This window comes from Lactuca sativa, chromosome 8 (genome assembly GCF_002870075.4).
Source record: "Lactuca sativa cultivar Salinas chromosome 8, Lsat_Salinas_v11, whole genome shotgun sequence".
In the NCBI taxonomy this organism is placed as follows: Eukaryota; Viridiplantae; Streptophyta; class Magnoliopsida; order Asterales; family Asteraceae; genus Lactuca; species Lactuca sativa.
In genome coordinates, this window is record NC_056630.2 from 290,478,386 (window position 1) to 290,494,527 (window position 16,142).

A 16,142-nucleotide genomic window follows, 5' to 3' on the forward strand; every position below is an offset into this window, starting at 1 on the left:
GCAATCCACGCTCCAACAACCAAACGACGCCGGATGCCCCCTTTCTTCCTGTTCTCGACTCCAAAGTCCAAACCCTTAACAAAACAAAACCCCCAGATAGGTTTTCGAAAACCGTATTCGTTCGATTAACAGTAGTTGTTATATGATTTGAATCTGTTTTTTTTACTCCTGATAATGTCGTCATCTCTGTTTCTTCAACGTTTCGGGAGGACAAAGAGCTTAACAAAGAGGTCGACTAAGAAGTATTTAGAAGAAGCGCTTTACAGGCGGCTTCTTAAAGATGGCGGATCAGATGTTAGTGTTAGACAAAATTTGAATCAGTTTCTTAAATCCAAAAAGAAAGCTTACAAATGGGAGGTGGATCACACGCTCAAAGTCCTTCGCAGTCGCAAGCGTTACGCCTCTGCCCTCAAGGTGTTTATGCTCTCCTTTTCCTCTTTTGAATCTTGCTCTTACTATTCTGTATTCGATAGAAAATGATTTTACTTAACTAGGAGCTGTAGTCACTAATACAGGATTCAAACACATGAACTCTGGTGAATTTTCTGTGTGAATTAGAGATAGAACTAAGTTTTAGATGTACTATGAACTATCCTTTGCGCAATGATTCCTTACAAGGTAAAGTGTTGGATTTTAGTTTGTTCTGACCTAAGCTTTAATAGAGAATTCCAAGCTTGATTGTGTAAAATTTTATGGAGTTTGAATTCAAATACAGAAATGAGCATGGATCATATAAAACCTAGACTTTCAGTTTTATGAGAAATCGACTGGAATTCTTGTAAGTAGCATGCAAATTGAGGAGAAAAAGAGGGATTTGTTCTTTTTAGATTCAGAATTCATTTTTTTCTTTAAATCAGAACTCCAGAAATGTTTCACATAGGCTATGAGCTTCACACTGTTTTACCAATTTCACCTCATTAATTCTCCTATAACATTTACAGCTATCAGAAACAATGGCAGAAAGAGGCATGAACAAGACAATCACAGATCAAGCCGTCCATCTAGACCTAATCTCCAAAACCCGAGGAATAACAGCCGCCGAATCTTATTTCATTAATCTCCCAGAACAATCAAAAAACCACTTCACATATGGCCCACTTCTAAACCACTACTGCAAACACCAAATGACAGAAAAAGCCGAATCCATGTTCCAAAAAATGAAAGAACTAAACCTAACTTTAACCTCCCTCCATTACAACAGCATCCTAACCCTATACGAAAAATCCCAACAACCCGAAAAAATCCCACAAATCATCCTCGAAATGAAGTCAACCGAAGTCAAACCCGATGTCTTAACCTACAACATCTGGATGAGGGCCGTTTCCGCCATGAACGATATCTCCGGGGTCGAAAGAGTAATTAACGAAATGTCAAGGGACGAAAACGTTTCTCCAGACTGGACAACGTATTCGAATCTCGCATCGATTTACATCGATTCTAATTTGATCAAAAAAGCCGAAAACGCCCTCAAGGAATTAGAAAAGATAAATTCCCACAAGAATCTCTCGGCTTTTCAACATTTGATTACGTTATACGGAAAGACCCGGAACCTTCTAGAAGTTTACCGCGTATGGCGTTCGTTAAAACTCGCGTTCCCAAAAACCGCGAATATTAGTTATTTAAATATGATTACGGTTTTGGTGAAATTAAATGATTTACCAGGAGCTGAGAAATTGTTTCGGGAATGGGTTTCGGGGTGTTCGAATTATGATATTCGAATTGTGAATGTTTTAATCGGAGGTTATTTAAAAGAGAATTTATTTGAAAAAGGTGAAGAGTTAAAAGAGGTGTCTCGTAGGCGAGGTGGGAAACCGAATTCAAAAACTTGGGAGTTGTTTTTGAATTATTATTTGGAAAAAGGGGAGATTGGAAAAGCGGTTGAGTGTGTTGAGAATGCGATTTCAACCGGGGAAAAGTGGGGCCCGGCGGTTACGGTTGTTGGGAAGATTATGGGACATTTTGAGGGGATTAAGGATGTTGATGGGGCGGAAGGTTTTGTTAGGGTTTTGGAGAAGGTTGATGGCGGCGGTGGTGGTGGTGTGGAGGTGTTGGAGGGTTTGATTCGGTGTTATGCGGCGGCTGGGAGGACGAGTGCGGTTGTTAGGCGAAGGGTAAAGATGGAAAATGTGGAGTTGAGTGATGAAGGGAAGAGTTTGCTTGAAAAGATATCGGTTGCATGAGTTTTTTGTTTTTTTTTTTTGTTGTGATTTTGTTTTTAATGAAAGATTTTTATAGCCAAAGTTTGATGGCTTTTTGGTGGTGTTGCAGTAATAATGATGAAATTGAATGGTTTTAGTATTTTAGAGTATATTACATATTTGTTTATGATATGGTTAAAAAATTGAAGCTTGTTTCTTTTATATCAATTGCATTTAAAAATTGAAATTCATTTGGATTAAACATTATGTGTTTCAACGATGGGTATATGGGTAAATTGCTGGGAATGTTATTCATTTTTTCGGTTTCTTGCGTAATATAATGATTTGTAATTAAAGCTTTAATGAAATGAAACATTGTGACATGAAGAAGCATTTCTAGAAGATTGTGATTAAAATGTTTAGACTATGCGAAAAAAATATATGAACCAAGAAACGATTGGATGAAGGAACAATTTCCAGCATATACACATGCAAAGATTTTATATTAAGAGATGATTGAATGATGTGTAAAATAGATGTTTCATATATGATTTTGCTTTAGGGCTAATAATAGATAAATAGGTAAATTATATTAGATTAGGTTGGATATAATCACACTTTTCTTTAATAATATAATAATGGTGTATTTTGTTGTTGTGATTGAGTATTAGCCCTAAAATAAAACCCTATATGTTTAGCAAAAAATTGTTTCTTTAAAGTGCTGATTATTAGGTTTTCAAGAAGTTTTGATAAATTAAGACACAAATCCGTTGTAGTCTAGTTGGTTAGGATACTCGGCTCTCACCCGAGAGACCCGGGTTCAAGTCCCGGCAACGGAATTTCATTTTTTATATTTTTTTGTAAAAGAAAATATTCAACAGTTTTTACATTACAAATTGTTAAAGTATTTCAACATGAAAAATCAACAACAAATTAATCAACTAACAAATAAACCACTAAAAATAAAAAAAGATGTATATTGGATATTAATAAGAAACAAACAAAATTCATATTTTCAGGGACAATTTGGATTACTTCCAGGGCCTCCGAAAAATATATAATTACCCCAAGTGCTACTGTACCCATTACTAACATCATAACAATTCATGTTTTCTGCACCTAATTGCAAATCTGAAACTGGATGTAACACATTGTTTTGATCAACCATTTGGATGTTATTAACATATGCTGCTTTCCCAAACCCTTCACTCGAGAAATGACCACTACCCATTTGAGTTGTTGTATGTGGACCTTCAGGACTAGTATTGTACACCTCTCCCCCGAATTCAATCTTAGCTGCATGATCATGAAGGTCTGTGAACAATTCTTTAGGCCAATATCCAACTTGAATGTTTCCCACCATCAAACACCAATTTCCATGTCCCGGATCCTATAAAAATCAACATAAAATACAACTTATATATCACTTATAACAAATTTCATAACATGTATATAATAATATAAATCATCCAAGGTACACTTTAAGACGTGTAACTCGTAAAGTTTTTTATAGCCAACATGATAGATTAAAGATATACCTTCCAGATTAATATCGTGATATCAAACTGGTTACTATTGTACGTTGAAATTGGAGCAATACTAGCACCAAGGCAAAACTCATGAGTTGTTTGGATGAATCCCGCACAAAGCAAATCATAGCATCCAGATTGATATCCATCGTTCTGTAATATTTTTGGATTCAAACTATCACCATCAATATCTAATCAATGGACACCCTTTAAAAATTTTGATTTAGTGTATTCTTTTATAGTTTCGTTGATATCAAATTATCTTAGATGAAAAGTAAAGAACCAATCTATTTGATATAATGTAATAATTACCATCGAGTATCAATGTCAGATGTAAGTTACATTTATTAAATAAATGACATGTGGTACATTACTTACATTATACATGCTGAAAAAAAGTTTATTTATAGTTGTTAAAGTATAGTATAGACAAAATTACATGATTGGTCACTGTGGATTTCCAAAACTCACATGGTGAGGCAACTAACAAAAAGTCTACGCATTTGGTCCATATGTTTTTTAAATATTGACTGCCTAGTCCTATATTTTCAGTGTCTTTCATGCAGATTAACAAGAAAAACACACACACACACACACACACACATATATATATATATATATATATATATATATATATATATATATATATATATATATATATATATATATATATATATATATATATATATATATATATATATATATATATATATATATATATATACTAGTTTATAACCCGTGATAAACACGGTTATAAAATTAATTAAATTTTCGTATTAAAAAATCAAAATTATTAATGAATTATATTAAATAAATTATTACTTAAGAGATATTTTTTTAGTTATATAAAATTATAATCGTTGATTTAAATAAATACGTGGAGTTATATCATTTTATAATTTATATTAATTTTATTTTATTTTTTAATCTAATGTTATTAATTTAATATAATTAAAGGGAGAAATTTTAAATTTTGAAATTTAAAATGAAGAATCAATTATTAATTTAATAAAATTAGAGTGAAAATTTGAAATTTTAAAATTTGAAATTTGAAATGAATAATTAATAGGTTGACAAGTAGCATGATAAATGATATATAACATTAATGAGGGGTTCTAATTACATGACACTTGTCAATATAAGATTAAACCTATTCTTTTATTAGAATACTAGTTTATAACCCGTGGAAACCACGATTATAAAATTAATTGAAATTTTATAGTAAAACCTCAAAATTAATAATTAATTATTTTAAATAAATTATTAATTACGATATATTTATATTAGTTTTGTGAAATTATAATCGTTGATTCAAATAAATATATATAATTAATTTTTAATATATATTAGACATTTTTTATTTGTGAATTAATGAAAACAATGATATAAAATTTAAAATTTAAAATGGATAATAAATTCATTGACAAATAACATGACATTAATTAGGAGGTCTAATAAATTTAAAATGGAGAACTAATAGATTGACAAGTGGCATCATATTAATTAAAAGGTTTAATATAGTGACACATGGCAAAATGACTACTCTTTTATTAGTATACTAGTTTATAACCCGTGGAAACCACGGTTACAAAATTAATTAAATATTCATAGTAAAAAATCCAAAATTATTAATCAATTATTTTATATAAAATTTTAAATATATTATTAATTAAGAGATTTTTTTATTAGTTATGTAAAATTATAATTATTGATTCAAATAAATATGTGTAATTAATTTATCATATATATTAGACTATTTTTATTTGTGAACTAATGAAAACAATAATATAAAATTTAAAATTTAAAATAATAAATAAATATATTGACAAATAACATTACATTAATTAGGAGGTTTAATGAATTTAAAATAGAGAATTAATAGAATGACAAGTGACATCATATTAATTAGGAGTTCTAATATTATGACATTTGGCAAAATAACTACTTTTTTATTAGTATATATATATATATATATAGGCGGATGCAGCCCATTTAGGGGGTGCATGGACCCCATTTAGAAATGTGTCCCACCATTTTTATTATTAATAAACCCTTCAAAAATCATATTTTTACTAAAAGCACCCTCCTTAACACCTATTTGTACATTAAATTGCCCCAATTGGCATTTTATTTACCTCAAAACCCCAAAAAAGTTTTGAATTTTATGTGTTTATATATATATTTTTTTTGAAAATGGACCCCACTTATATTTAGTTCTGGATCCGTCACTCTATATATATATATATATATATATATATATATATATATATATATATATATATATATATATATATATATATATATATATATAATGATGGAGTTTGATTTGATTTGAGTTTTTGATTCAAAGTCAGATTTTTGATTTTAAATGGGATGAGTGTGGACTTCTAATTAAATATATATACATTAAAAGATACATGATATTAAAAAGGATATAAATTTCATTTTACATGCGTACGTACAAGAAAAAAGGGTAAACATGATTTACAAACCACAAGGACCGATCACGTATAAGTTTGGATAGTTGTCCTCACCATACAAGTTTTGACAAATGATAGGTACCAATTTGTGTAATTTTGTCTATAATATATATGTAAACTGATTAAAATTTATTCAAAGAAAAAATGTAATATTTCATTTAAGACGATCCCAAAATAAAAATATTTGCATTGTCAATGAAAATGTTTATGAACAAACATAAAACTTACAGTCCAGTAAGTGAAAAATCTTGGCAAACCATCTCCGTGGATTGTTGGAGATACCTGTTGTTATAGATACAGTTATAATTCTGTAAACTGTTAATAAAGGTTTGTCATTTTACTCTCTTTCTCTCTCTCTCTCTCACACACACACACACACACATATATATATATATATATATATATATATATATATATATATATATATATATATATATATATATATATATAACTATTCATTTATTCATTGCTGAATAATAACATAAAGTTGTGGATACAAAATTCAATCCAAAATAATAACATAAAAATAGTATTTTTAGGTTCTCACACATTTACTCACACATTTACTGTTTTTATTTGAACTATCCCCTATATATATATATATATATATATATATATATATATATATATATATATATATATATATATATATATATATATATATATATATATATATATATATATATATATTCTCACACATTTACTGTTTTTATTTGAACTATCCCCTATATATATATATATATATATATATATATATATATATATATATATATATATATATATATATATATATATATATATATATATATATATATATATATATATATATATATATATATATATATATAGAAAAATAGAGATGTATATGTACCTGCCAACCAGCTTCAACCGTCTGAGCAAAATGATTTGGAACTTCAGAACTAACCCAAATTTGCGAAACGCTAAATTCATCAAAATTAGTAACATTCGGAGCCCATACATTTAAAGTTGCTTTTGCTCCATAATATTCTCCTCCTCTTACATACCCAATTGCATGCTGGAAATCCAGTTGTTAGTATATACCCCTTTTTTAATGAAAAAAAGTTACAAATTTTATACACATAAAATGAAGCATCCATAATCTAATACAATTAACTGATGTGAGTGTACGAGTTATTTATTTATTTATTTTTTTTATAATTATTTCTTAATATGTAAAATCCTTACAACTCAATTAATATTGTTCTTAACTTACACGACGGTCAAACAGCAATTAAAACGGTACGTGTAAGAAAATTAAACCAATTTTCTTCTTACTTTTTAATAATTTGTTTGAAAAGCATCAAAAAATCGTTTAAAATTTACATGAAAAAAACAATAATAATAATAATTTTAGGTAATATTTACATAGTTGGTTGTTTTGTTTAATTCTAGCTCTTTGCTAGATTGGTTTTTCATATGTTCAAAATAAAAATGACATAGTTGATTTTCATTTTTGCATTAAACACATTATGTTATACCATCTTTGTAAGATTGATCTGACAAACAAAAATAGTTGAAAAAAATAAATAAATCCCAAACTGATGTATTTACAAACAATAAACATTTGTAAAATGGATAGTTGATTTTAAAGGGCTAAATGCAAAATAATAATAATAATAACAATAATAATAATAATAATAATAATAATAACGAAAGTAGAACATACTTGAATTTTCATATAATTTAATAAAGTTAACATTTTGTTCATCGTTTATATAAATATTACAAATTACAAAATTAGTAATAAAATAAAATGTTTCATTTTATAAAGTTAAGAAAGTGATCATTAGATATAATTCGTATTAATTTACAATTAACCCGGGCTTTAAATATAAAAACCCTTTTGTACAAGAACAACTTAGAAAATGTTCATGTTTTACAAGTACACGATTCTTTTAAGATTTTCTTTCCAATATTATCATTGTCTTTTTTGTTAATTTTTATAATTATAGAGTCTCAAAGTTAAAAATGGAGGATTCTAACGCAGATCAACTTTATTTTAAAGTATTTCATACCAAGTAATTACTATTATGTCATGTTGTTTTGATGTTAGAAATCAGATATTAATGTTGTACCTCATGGCCAACGTAAATAGAATTTCTCTTGAGAAGTTTTTTCCCAAATTTGGAAATAGAATTGGATCTCAAAATCTCACTTTCTGTTTGCCTTCTTATTGGAATTGTTCCTTGTGGGCATGATTCACCTTTTGAATTCCATAACTGCTTAACTTCTGTTTCCATTCCCCCTTTCTTATTCCCATTTGGTATCTTCGGTGGATCCTATTTATTTATTTATTCAGAAAACCCAATTAAAAATTGTATACATATACATATACATATACGGAAGGAAAATATAATTAGAAGTTGAATACTACATATAAAGAAACAGGTTAAGTATACCATCGGCATGGTTGTTTTCAGCATAGGATATTTATCAAAAGCTGGTTGAAGATGAAACAAAACACAATCTATTACATCACCATCTGGGCTCTGATTCAACAACAAAAGTAAACAATATAAATAAAAATAAAAAAATAAAACAAACAAGTCAAGTAAAGTAATAAAAAATATAAGAGTCACCTTAATTGATTTCACAAAACGTTTGTTGTTTTTGCCAAGAGTAGCTTTAATCGACTTCATCTTCTTTGACTCGAAGGTTTTGTTTGCATGTTTAAAATTTATTGTCGAGAAAACAGGAGAAAGCAATAAGAAAAACAAAAAGAAAACTGAAACAGTTGAACTTGTCTCACTACAAGCACCCGACTTCATTGTTGTATATGTTTATATAATGCAACACAGAATTTGTGCGTGTTTTCTTTATTTTTAGCTTCTTGTTGTGTAATTACACTACTTTTTGTGACCAGAACTGAACAAAAACAAGTTCCAATTGCATCGATTGAGATTTAAGATATCAATTGTTGGAGAGTTTGCTTAAAAGAATACGATTTAATAGATATTAATACTACGAGCTGAGCTTTCAAATATTTGCTGTAATAAATTTTATTCCAAATATGAGATTTAGAGAAAATCGAGAATTAAATGTAATTGCCCAATAAATGCAAAGTAATTGATTATTTTTTCTTTAAAAAAGTTAAATATGTGAAATTAATCCATATATGTTTATGAATTAAATTCATTTAATCCATTGTTTCTTAGAAAAAAAATAGTCCATTTCCGTACCTGTCAGCGGTTCACCTACATATGAATTCCTTTCTTTTTTGAACGGCTAAATGTGTTAAACTAATTAGGAGCTAGCAAAAGAAAACGGAAAAAACAATCGGTTCATGAATGGGTTTATCATCCACCTAGGCCTGGCAATGGAGCGGGTTTTGACCCTGATCCGATCCAAACCCTTAACAATTATATGGGTTTGGAGCATAGTTTTTGATCTGTTTACCCGTTAACGACCCGTACCTGCTAACCCTTTTATTAAAAGGGTCGGGTATGGATCAGCACCGATTCGCTCCATTTATAACCCGCCCCAGATAAATTTTAGAAGTATAAATTTATATTTTATATTGCCTACAGTTTACATTAAATTCTAATCAGAAATCCTAAGAGAAAAGGCCAAAGACTAAATTGTTTTTACATAGGAGTCAAGGACTCAACTTCTAGACTTCCAGTCTTTTACTCTTCTCCCAAGATTCATGATTTCATTTCCTTTATATTTCATCATGTAATCACCAATTTCATTTATAACAATAAGGTTATTTATCATCCGGAAGAAAGTTTGTAATTTCTATTCTCTATCAATGCAATCAACGGTCAAAAACCAATCGGAAGTAACTGAAATAAGGATTTTAATTCCAATAGAAAGTCCTCGAGTACATAATGTGTTTTCTAAATCAAAATTTAGTTTAATTTAATAGATGTGATTTTATGATTTATGTAAAATGTGTTTTATTATTCAAAAAACCTACGGGTTATGGGGCGAGTTTGAATATTTGCTGATTCGGTGGATAAGGGTATGGGTTTGATTATTCAAAATCCTGCGGGTTACGGAGCGGGTTTGGATCGGATTTTGAAATTTATTAAAAGGGTTTGGATCAAGGTCGATTCGCTCCAAACCCGCCCCATTGCCAGGTCTACATCCACCCATTCCAATTTTTTTACCCTACTACAAAACAATTAAACGAAAAAGACACATTTGAATAAAAAAGAAACTCTTTCCTAAACTTCTCTAGTTGGCGAACACCAAAGTATTTCTGAACGTCCACAACAACCATAAAAGCGTTAAACAAGTGGTATCCAATATAACACGACGATAATTACTACTCCCTTAAGCATCAATCCAATAAAAAAGATCCACAAAATCTTGAAAAGAAGACAACACTTCATCAAACCACAAAGCAAGCTTTTTCCAGAGCTGAACCGCAAAAGGACATAAATGATCAACATCCTCCTGTTGAACATTGCAACACGGGCACAACACTTACTCCACATCAATCCCCCGTTTCGCCAAATTAGATCTAGTCGGCCACCTGTTAAGCACCAATCTCCAAATAAAAATATTAATTTTAATAGGAACACACTTATTCCATCTTGTAACTCCACCACCTATAGGCAACATATGATGATCCAAGTGGAATCTAAGGGATTTAACCATAAAAACATCTTCATCGCCAAACTCCCAAGACCACGAGTCTAAACGATCTGTGATTTGAAACAAACTAAGAACCTCCATCAATTGAATATATTACGTTTGGAGGGCTCCACCACCAAGAGGTATACGACAAGTAAAGAGCCAATTCTGATCAACCTAGTAGTCACTAACCATACTACCGCCATGAGTTGCCAAAGCATAGATTCTCGGAAACTGGGCTTTTAGAATCACATCTCCACACCACACATCAAGCCAAAAGCGAGTATCATTCCCATTGTCAACTTTCCTCTTAAAGCAATCATAAGGAAACCACACAACATCATGAAGGGGTTGGACAAATGGACCCCTTTCATCTTTATCTTGGCTACAGACTATGAAGGGCTTCGTGTGACTATGAAGGAGACATGCGAAAAAACATTTAGTCCAAGGTATTAATCTTTCTAATACTAGTCTTATCTTAACCTACTTAATGTATGTCAATGATATTATGTTCATCGATTGTTTGAATCTGAAAAAGGCTTCTTAGATGCTTTCATTTGGCATTCGGATTAAATGTCATCTTTACTACAAGTAAGGTTTTCGACATTGGAATTGGAGATATGGATGTGTCCATTATGGCTAAACTTCTTAATTTTGGTAGCAATACTTTCACTTTACTTATCTGGAGTATCCATTGGAGCAAATATGAAGTTTTTTATACATTAGAACCCAATAGTTGAACGATTCAAAGCAAAAATAAATTGTTGGAAATCTGTTAGGTGCATTTTGTGCACCTATTTTGTATGTCTATTTATGTATTTTCATTGCATTTTACTTCCTACTTCTTGCATTTAGTAAATAATTTGGGCACTTTCATATTTTATTCGGAATGTCTGGTACTTCATTATTTTTGACTTATTTCGTAGGCATTATGGAGCTTGGAGCATTGGAGATGAGCACAGAGCAAGGAGCATGGAGAGAAGATGGATCAGACGTGTTGTGGGTCGAAGTTAGAACGAAGATAGAGTCTGGTTTGAAGACCAAGTTTTAACAAAAAGAATAGTTTGATTCAAAAAACATGGTCAAACACATGATCATGTTGAAAACACATGGTTATAGGGCTAAAAACACATAAACATGGTCGCAACTCTCATTTGTTTTCAAAAAAACACATGGCAATGCCAAAAACGCATGGTCTGAGTCTGACCACGTGTGTTTACCCATGAGTACGTGTGCCATTACATTTTTGTGCTAAAAAGGAGGAATCTGGCTCATTATTGGGGAGACAGTTTCTCGAGCAACTAGAGGCGATTTTTGGAGAGTTTTTGGAGCTTTTGAAGATATCAAATCATTGCAAAAAATAAATAAATTGATTTCCATTGCAAGCATTAAACAATTCCAATTCCAATCTTTTTGTTGGTTGATTTGTTCTTAGCCATGTGTGGCTAAGAAACCCTAATTTCCATTTATGTATTCTCATTGCATTTTACTTCCTAATTCTTGCATATAGTTAACTATTTGAGCACTTGCTTGTTTTATTCTGCATGTCTAGTACTTCACTATTTTGACTTATTTTGTAGGAATTATGGAGCTTGGAGCATTAGAGGCGAACATGGAGCAAGGAGCATGTATAGAAGATGGACCAAATGTGTTACGGGTCGAAGTTAGAATGAAGATGGAGTCAGGTTTGAAGACTGGTTGAAGTTTTAGCAAAAAGCACAATTTCATTCAAAACACATGGCCATGCACAAAACACATGGTTATAAGGCTAAAAATGCATGGTCCGGGCTAGACCGTGCGTGGGTATAGAAACTTTCATTTATTTTTGAAAAAACACATGGTCATGCCAAAAACGCATGGTCTGAGTCTGACCATGTGTTTCAGTTATAAGGCGTGCAATTACTTTTTTTGTGCTAAAAAGGAGAAATATGGCTCATTATTGGGTACAGATGGTTTTGAGAGCAACTATGGGCGATTTAGGGTGAGATTGGGAGAATTTTTTAGCTTCTAAAGATACCATATCATTGCAATTTTTTTTATATTTCCATTTGTAAGCATTAAGCAATTCTAATTCCATCTTTTTGTTAGTTGATTTGTTCTTAGCCACGTGTGACTAGAAACCCTAATTTCTAGTTCTTGTTCAAAACATGTTGGTTGCTTGACTTGAAACATATGACTTTATATCTGATTTATGATTCTATTCTGGTGATTATGTTCTTGTTTAAACTAGAATCCTTGAATTTGATTTATGTTTGATTGACCACTTATATGAACTCAATTCTTGTGTAGTTAATTAACTTTTAGGACACCTAATCGTTCTATAAAGTTAATAATTGGTAACAAACAATATGTTTTCTTATAGTAGAACATATATCACATGTTTTCACACTTCTGAGCATATGAGAAGAAATGAACATTGTTGGGACACTTGTAGAAAACGTAATGTGGTTTTCCAATACAATCTAAGAGCGTGTTTAGGTTGAATTAGTAACGCTAGGTCTAGTAAAAGAGCGTGTTTTGGTTAGATAATTTGGCTAGCGAGAGGTATTAGAGCATGTTTATATCTTTTAGTACCAACTTAATATAACAATCATGAATTACATCAAGTCATAATCAAGTTAAATGACAACATTGAGAGCTAGAACTAGAACCATTCCAACAAATTGTTTACAAATATGTTTAGTTTTCTGCATGTTTTCATAGTAGATTGTTATTTACATTAATTTAAAATTTACATATACCCCCCCTTCTTCGTCATCCACCTCTCCATTCATTAATATTTAGGAGTACATACCCCTCTCAAGTGTAACAGAAACCAAAACAGAAACCCTCTCATCCTCACCCCAACCATCATCACCTAGAGATACTACTCTACTCTCCTCACCTACTTACAACATCTGATAACGCTTATTTTATACATAAATTCCCAGCATTTTCTTATTATTTTATACTATGTTTTATATTATTTGGAACTAAAAGGCACTTATAATTCTTTGAATTAATATTTTACAAAAATTACAAAACTACAAAATACCAACATATCAAATCATAACCAACATATCATTATGGCAATCTACTTTCCATTATAGCATTGTACTTTCCAAAAATTACCAAACTACAAAATATCAACATATAAAACCACAACCAACATATCATTATAGCATTGTACTTTCCATTATAGCATCGAACTATATACTAAAGAAACAATTACCAAAATATCATTATAGCATCCTACTTTTTTTTTTCGTTTTTCCATTATAGCATTATACTTTTCAACTTAAACTAACAATTACCTGTGTTTGTGGTGGTTCTTGTGTCACTGGTTGTTCCTGATCGTACATAGACACAACGGTAGGAGATTTACGCCCAATGCATTTGATATATCCACGTCGAAAACCCACTATTCTTTCAAAATAGATTTTTATATCAGTGGGTGTTAGACCACTTGCTTCCGAAGAAGCTTGGGTTTGTTGGTTGATTTCCTGGAGCAAAGCATTCTATATTTTGAAAAAATGATAAAAATCATAAAATTTAGATTACTAAATACCCTTGACGATATAAACACTTCTATGAAAATACAAATTAACCACTTACGTATTGTTGCTCAACTGCAGGACTACAAAATACCCCTTGGTGATTGGAATTAGCCTTACGAAAAGCTTCGATTCGACTGATATCCTATTTAACATTAAAAATTAGATTACTTATACTTTAAATAAACATTTAAATATATCATAACTAACTTCTTTGAAACATGCATTATTGTACGAGCTCGACCCCCCTCTGTTTACAACTATTTGTTTTGCACGGACTTCTGTGTTTGACACTGAACGCCTTAAAAATTCTGGCGTTTCAAAATGTTCGACTGCCTTCGCCCAATTTTCATGTGACATACCCTGGGGGGGGTGTTTAATGTAGCTGGGATATCTGCAGACCCCCCGATTTCCTTAAAATAAGAATGAACTTTACTTTTTCGGCCTGTGTAAACTTTTGCAAGACTCGAATCAATGCTCCACAACAATTGAGCACGCTACGGATCTAAGTTAACCTTATTCAAATCAAATTTATTCTAAAAATACAAAAAGTTAGTTAATTAAATAAAAATCACAACTCATCTTAAAATTTTATCCAAGTTACCTTTAGATGCACAACTGTTGCGTTCCTTAATGCGGGGGAAACATTGTCCCAACCAGATGCGTTGAAAGGGACGTTGTTCCACAAATACCTCCCAATTTCATGTGTAAACCAATTACCAGGATTCCCGACAGGGGAATATGTGATCTCCCTGTCGAAATCCAAATCCACGAGCTTTCCTTTGATTGCCCGTATCAACTTTCCTAGCTCGATAGTTTTTGACATGCCTCTTTTTTTTTTTTGGAAGCTCGGCTGAAAAATACAACTAAAAATATTAGTCACGATAACTTATAATAAATTCATAAAAATAGCTAATAAATATATCATAATAAAACTTACCATCATGTTCGTGCCGACCACAACTAAAGCCTATTGGAGGTCGTGGATCTCTGACTCCATCAACTCCATGTCTAAGCCCCATAACATCGGCCATCATGGCAAAGAGTATCGCCGAAGTAAACCTCATCTGTAGCCTATAAATTACATGATGTACAATATAAAAATACAATATGAATAAAAGTTAGTTACCCTACAAAATTATAAGATATACAATATAGACGAACAACATAAATAAAAGTTAGACAAACAATATGAATACTTCAAATAAAGTTCCTATTACAAAAAAACATTTGATTCTTTTAAACAGAATCTTCCTCATATACTTCAATGTTTATTTTCTATTATAGCATCGTACTTTTAATATTATATTACATAACATTATAGTTTAAAAAATATTCCTTTTAATTTGATTTTATATTTAATTTAATTTGATTTTATAATTAATTTAATTTGATTTAAAAATTAACTAAATTTGATGTAACACCCATAAAAATCATGCCAAATTTAAACTTTTAAAAACATTTCAAATCTGTTAACCATTACAAAACTTGTTTTCAAAATGTATCATATCAGAGTATCCCAGAAACAAAGTCATAAAAAGTGAGGAGCTGTACGATCACGCTTTTGCCTTTCCACGATCCTCTGATGTACCTGAAACAATAAACTGAAACTGTAATCCCGAAATCTTAGTTAATTCCCCCAAAATAACCATACCCACAAAAATACACATATAATCATAAACAGTATATTATGGGTCCAGTTAACCATCTGGTTGGAATACCCCAGGCCCTCAACCAAACAAGTTAGAATGCCCACATACTACGAGTCCAATCATCCTCGGGATGGAATACTCACGGCCCACAACCAACAGGTTGGAATGCCCAGGTCTATTGGCTTTCGTACAAAGCAGATAAGCCTCA

At 30.8% G+C, this 16,142-nt stretch overlaps 2 protein-coding genes and 1 non-coding gene across 3 annotated transcripts; 2 read left to right on the forward strand and 1 right to left on the reverse strand.

Moving 5' to 3' along the window:
* LOC111893829 (pentatricopeptide repeat-containing protein At1g60770) lies at nt 1-2,295 on the forward strand. Its single transcript, XM_023889913.3, has 2 exons — nt 1-414; nt 942-2,295. Exons 1-2 carry the CDS (start codon nt 175-177, stop codon nt 2,178-2,180), a joined length of 1,479 nt encoding a protein of 492 aa, XP_023745681.1. The 5' UTR covers nt 1-174; the 3' UTR covers nt 2,181-2,295.
* A 609-nt stretch (nt 2,296-2,904) lies between these two features.
* Nucleotides 2,905-2,977, forward strand: TRNAE-CUC (transfer RNA glutamic acid (anticodon CUC)). The gene has a single exon. It is a non-coding gene; the product is annotated as a tRNA-Glu (tRNA).
* A 113-nt stretch (nt 2,978-3,090) lies between these two features.
* On the reverse strand, nt 3,091-15,228 carry LOC128128003 (uncharacterized). The gene is made up of 13 exons (XM_052766760.1): nt 15,223-15,228; nt 14,887-15,135; nt 14,798-14,818; nt 14,344-14,427; nt 14,043-14,246; nt 8,748-8,930; nt 8,568-8,657; nt 8,244-8,447; nt 7,647-7,664; nt 7,019-7,183; nt 6,376-6,429; nt 3,677-3,820; nt 3,091-3,528 (listed from the first exon to the last, which is right to left on the reverse strand). Exons 1-13 carry the CDS (start codon nt 15,226-15,228, stop codon nt 3,154-3,156), a joined length of 1,797 nt encoding a protein of 598 aa, XP_052622720.1. The 3' UTR covers nt 3,091-3,153.
* Between the last annotated feature and the right edge of the window lie 914 nt (nt 15,229-16,142).